At 42.0% G+C, this 5,830-nt stretch overlaps 1 protein-coding gene across 2 annotated transcripts; it reads right to left on the bottom strand.

Annotated features, from left to right (window-relative positions):
- Positions 1 to 493: 493 nt before the first annotated feature.
- LOC123401404 (protein CPR-5-like) lies at positions 494 to 5,219 on the bottom strand. 2 transcript variants are annotated; one of them, XM_045095190.1, is made up of 5 exons: positions 4,865 to 5,219; positions 2,260 to 2,316; positions 2,129 to 2,164; positions 1,389 to 2,057; positions 494 to 1,304 (listed from the first exon to the last, which is right to left on the bottom strand). In XM_045095190.1, the coding sequence occupies exons 1-5, from the start codon at positions 5,120 to 5,122 to the stop codon at positions 768 to 770; spliced, it is 1,557 nt and encodes a 518-aa protein (XP_044951125.1). In that variant the 5' UTR covers positions 5,123 to 5,219; the 3' UTR covers positions 494 to 767. The 2 variants fall into 2 exon arrangements, with proteins under 2 accessions (XP_044951125.1, XP_044951126.1); XM_045095191.1 differs by lacking the exon at positions 4,865 to 5,219 and adding an exon at positions 4,144 to 4,796.
- Positions 5,220 to 5,830: the final 611 nt, after the last annotated feature.

Here is a 5,830-nt window from a genome sequence, read left to right as displayed (position 1 = left end):
TTGTACTAAAATTGCAACAATTAATATGGATAAGAGGGAGTTTTTTTTTCTGAATCAGATGTACATGGACACATTTAATTATGTTTGTGAATGGAAGGAGTACAAATGAATTACAAGCACTCAATGAAATAAATAAATTCAGTTTTTTCATTGTCAAACAGAATAAGATACATCAACCTTACAATTTACAAGTGACAGAGAAAAAACAAATGAAATCGTTACACTTTACATCTGATCAACCAAATGAAATCAATATGTCATACTTGTTGACATTACAATTTACAACTAATCCTGTGGCAAGAGAACTGTCCCTAACCAAACAGCTCACAATCTGGAATCGGACTGAAAAAGGGGACTTCTGCATATATGCCAGCTGCCGACCAGCCAAATGAAATATGTCGAACACATGATGTTGCTGAGGACAAAAGAATAAACCAATGGATTCACTAAGGGCAATGTCCACACAACATCAGAGCCATAACACATAGACAGCTAAAGAGCACAACCATCCATGATGATGTATTTCCCAAAGGGAAGAAATTACATAGGCGAATTACATAACGGCTGTGACAAAAGAATCCAACCATCAAAACCTGGTTCACCAGATGATTAAGTAGGAAGGGAGATTCAGGCCAGAAGATGACACTTTTACTACATTGACTTCATCTTCACAAAACAGGTCCAATCTTGCGCATGTGCTCATTGTTGCTCTGCCTGATGAAACTTCTCAGGTTTCTGCTCCCATGCTAATGGCCACATCTGATCTCTCAAGTCTCAATGTCATTTCCAGTGAATCTGGACATCATATATTCAACTGCATGTTCCCTCCAGTCTGATAGAGATGCGAACGGCAACAAACCAGCCAAGCATGGAAGGATCAAGGACAGCACAGCGTAAAATATGTACCGGCGAACCCAATACGGCAAACCAACAGCCCTGGGTCTGTGTGTCACAGAAATAGGACCATACAGGCCACGATATAGAAGAGACGGGTAGCTGTTTCCAAGTAAATGGATGGCACAAAGGATTTCCCAGAATAGCAGCCAAACATTTCCATCCCCGCCTAGTGTGTCAACGCAGAACCTTCCAACAAAACCACAAACACCTCCCAATAACACGAGATTAAATGTTATTGGCATATTGGGTCCAGTCATCGCAGAACGCTGGAATATCAACCAACCAATCAATAGAATCATCAGCATGCCGAATGATATCCTTGTTGCTGCAATCAGATGACATCTGAAAAACAGTAATCCTGAGTTCAAAGATGATACAGAATTTGGCATCCACCATGATTTGGACTCCTGCAAAACAAGTCAGAATAAAAGGAGATGAGCCTATCTTTGGTCAAATATTCCTAGTAAGTAACTAAAGACACTGGCACATACCCTTGAAGCAGCTGCACAGGCTGCAGTAACAGCGGTTATCCGCTGGTACGAATAAATATATGTTCCATATCCGAAACAGGCAGACATAAAAACTACTGCTGTCAGAAGCATATCTATAAGCCTCTTGAGGAGTTCAGCATGTCTTCTATCCTCCATTTGAGTCTTTAATTTCTCCTCTCTGAAAGCAGCTTTCTGAAATCCCATAGAGATCTTGATCTTCTCTAACATGTGTGAGTAGGAGCTCAGAGCTAAATGAGATTGCTTTAGTTGCAACTTTCTCATATTAAGCCCTATTTCGAGTTCTTTGAGCTCATTTGAACGAACTTGCTCATTCAGAGATCTCTCAAACACATTAAGGATGTCCTGATCACATTCTGGACTAGATCTGCTACGAGGTAGCTGAATCAGCTGTTGATTGACATTCGTGTGAAGAATAATCTGATTATTCATGGAATTCAAGAGTGTATTCTGCTGGACATCAGGTATTGGGCCATGTGAATCAGCACCACTCAATTTGGTCTCCGCCACAGGATTACCATCACCGTGAGAACATTGAGGGATATCTTGCTCACAGGCAGGTACCTCGTTGAGTAGATGAAGGGTCCTCAGTGTACTGCCAAATGATTTCTCAAAGTTTCCAATGAAACTATCAAACCTGTCTCCATATATCTACAGAAAAGTTATGTCAGATATACCAAACCAGTCGAAGCAGAGCATTGAACAAGTTGAACCAGTCATACATTTGTCAAGGACTCCTTCACAGCTGAGGTACACATCTGCATCCAAATTCAGTGTTAAGGACCCATGGTTAATTTCTATCTGAAGCAACCACTTGCGGAAAAAGTAAAAAGACGGGATATGAAGTGCACACCTTTGAAAGAAAATCAGGTTGTAATCTGCTTCCAGAACCGCCGCTTTTATTCAGAACCTATAATGGAAAAGATGTGTCCTTGTTATTCAGGAATTAGGACTAAGTATTGTAACTAGTAACTTTCTTCCCCTAATAAAAGTTAATTACTGAATAAGAAGATTACGAATGACAAGCCTAGTTCATACTTCTGAGAACACACACCATACATACACACATGAGCATTAGGAGCTGATCACTGGCTTTCCAACTCCCACATAATTTCACTACAGTTATTCGGTAACTAGTTATGTTTGGCTGAATATTTGTGGAATGCATTTCTACTAGACCATGATAAATCTAAGATATGTGAGTGAACTCTATCAATTAAGACATATTGTGTTCATACCTATACATACCATGACAAATATGTCAGTGGACTCGATCAACTAAAAAATATAAATACTGAGATGTTAATTTCTATGATACACATATCAGCCCCAAGTAAGATGCTGATGCTCCTAGTTCCAAATTAATAAAAGTTATGAAGAAAGAAATCATTGAAAGCACTAAAAATGACACGTTGGGGATTATGATATTTTTTTGCGGTACCAACTTTTGCCTATTGTTCGGCTAACCAAAATATTTTTTCTTTTGTGGCTATTTTTCCACAACAGGTTATAAAAATAAGTTCAGAGCAGTACAGTTCAGCAACCACAAACTAAGCCATAACCACTGAAAGCATTAAATCCAACAGCATTATGCTGAAGGATAGACTTCAAAAGGTACATTCAAAGGTCAAACTTTTTTGTCAGCAGAGCAAGAGAAATAAAAATGGCTATTTATTATCAAATCATGGAACTCATAAGTTATATCTAGTCATAAAATGGAACTATTACGTTTGCATTGTTGATGCCCAGAGCGAGCAGCACCCTAACAAAATTGTGTGTTTCCTTCCTTAATAACACGTGAAACTCAAAACCCTACAAACTGCACGGATGTCTGACTCAGGAAATAATAGCGGAATTAATAAATAAATTGCTTTTGCAGTGAACCACGTTAACAAAAATCACTCACGGAGAGACTTTTTGTGTTTACTAACAGCATGTGGTACCCTTGTCATTTGCCCCACCACGCGTGCCCCCAAGATCGACTGTAGCTGCAGCTTGGGGGTTTGGTGTTCTGTTTAGCAAATTTTAGTTATATTAGATTAGCTTTCCTCTGCTGTTTCATTTCAGTTTTTTTTTCCCTGATTTTTTGGGTAGGTTTGTACTTCGCACACTCTTTAGATTCTTCTCACGATATAAAATGACACGCATTTAGATGTGTTCGAGATTTTTTGGTACATTTAAAAGATTCTGGCAAAATACAAATAGGCACTGGAAAACCACATTAAAATCCATTAAAAAAAATCCTATCCATTCTACCACAATTGTTCAGAATGGTGGCCCAAACTGGGCATGTTATTCGAAATATCATTAACTACTCAAGTGCACAGCACCACAACAATAATTTGAATAAACTGGAACACACAAAAAAACATCGTTTTCCGCACAAAAGAACAAGAAATTCCCGCCGTATTAAATGCTTCCGCACGTTTAGCAAAAGAACTAAGTATTTTTGTACTCCTGAATAAAAGCATCATGCTGAATAAAGCTGCAAATATCTGGCAAAATTGAATTATAGCATGTCACCAGTTTAGAGATTGTCATCCAATTGATCACAGGTCCGTTCCAAGTCTATGAAGAACAGAATTAACCCCAAGACCGTTGTAAAATTAGCAATCGAGGACCATGAAGCAAGGTGTTAATCCGCAGAATGGCACTAGGGGCAAAAAAAATCGGATCTTTGGGCGGCCTACCAATCAAGGAACGGCAGCAGGACCAAAAAACCAGAGGAGGCGCTCACCTGAGCGAGAACCACCGCGAAGGACATCCCCAACGGCAGCATGAGGTCCTGCACGGCGTCTGCGGCGCCCTTGCAGCCGCCGCCGTCGCCTTCGCCGCCCATTATAAAATGACACGCATTTAGATGTGTTCCAGATTTTTTTTGGGTACATTTAAAAGATTCTGGTAAAATACAAATAGGCACTGGAAAACCACATTAAACCCTATTTAAATTTTTTTCCTACCCATTCTACCACATTTTTTCTGAATGGTGGCCCAAACTGGGCATGTTATTGGAAACTTCATAACTGCACATCACCATGACAATCATTTGAATAAACTGGAACACACACAAAAATATCGTTCTACCCACAAAAGAACAAACAATTCCCACCGTATTAATTGTTTCTGCACTTCCACGAAAAGAACAAAGTATTTGTACTCCTGAGCAGTCAGTGCTCCTGAGAACAAAGGTGCGCAAATATCCGGCTAAATTAAATTATGGTAACATGTCAGCAGTTTACAGATTGTCATCCAATTTATTTATTTATTTGAGGGAAGATTCTCATCCAATTGATCAGAGGTGCGTTCCGGGTCTATGCAGAACAAAATTAAGCCCAAGACCATATTAAATTAGCAATCGAGCAGAACTGCAGGAGGGGCTTAAAAATCGGATCTTTGGGCGGCCTACCAATCAAGGAACAGCAGCAGAAGCCAAAAAAAAAAACAGAGGAGGCGCTCACCTGGGCGAGAACCGCCGCGAAGGACATCCCCAGCGGCAGCGCGAGGTCCTGCACGGCGTCTGCGGCGCCCTTGCGGCCGCCGCCGTCGCCTTCGCCGCCCTCTCCTCTCCGAACGGACAGCGGCCGCCGGCGCCGCCGCAGGTGAATCCCCCTGTGCGGGCGGGAGTGCCGGGAGGCCGAGCCGGCAGACGACGCCGAGGAGGAGGCCCTGTCGGCCTCCGCCGAGTCGGCGGCGACGTGGGCGGCGGCCCCGTCCATCGGGAGGGGGGGCGCTCCTCTGGTCAGGGGGGAGTAGAGTAGGGTTAAGTCGCCTCCTGCCTCCCCTGTTTCTTTCTTGTGTGTGCCTGTGGCTGGGCGCCGCGCGTTCGAGTCCCGGTCGCTTGACATTTAACGGGAGGGGGCGGAACGGCGTCGCGATGACGCTGAGTTAGCCGTTGGAGCGATCGATCGCGGAAGCTGTGCGGAACGTGTGCGTGCTATCCGGGTCTGTTTCTTTCCCTTTTCGTTGCTACTTCTTTGCTTCTCAAATTTTGAGCTCTGGATGCGCTTATGGGAAGCTGTACATTATATACCCCGGGCCCAAGTCACCTTTTTTTTTTGGGTCAAAATTTTAACCGCAGATTTTAGTTAGCAAAATTGAAGTTAAATATCATGAAACTCGTATCATTCGATTTGTATCCGAAAGAAGTTTAGATTGATGTTGGTTTTACTACACTTGCAATTTATGTGTTATAAACGTCCAGTGCGTTTGTGTGGAGCAATCGTTAAGAACTGAAGCAACCCTACACGACGTTAAGGACCTTAGTTGTATAATAGACTCACGATGCAGGTTGCCAATCCGTTTGGACGTGATGGTGTCTACTAGAAGTAGGGCTATGTTAAAAGTTAAGACAAGATCTAAGTGTAAGTATAAGGTTATAAGTAAAGTCAGCATGCCCTAATCTATTTTTCATATAATTGATCGCT

This window comes from Hordeum vulgare, chromosome 6H (assembly GCF_904849725.1).
Source record: "Hordeum vulgare subsp. vulgare chromosome 6H, MorexV3_pseudomolecules_assembly, whole genome shotgun sequence".
NCBI classification, from domain to species: Eukaryota; Viridiplantae; Streptophyta; class Magnoliopsida; order Poales; family Poaceae; genus Hordeum; species Hordeum vulgare.
This window is presented reverse-complemented; position numbering and strand designations above follow the sequence as displayed.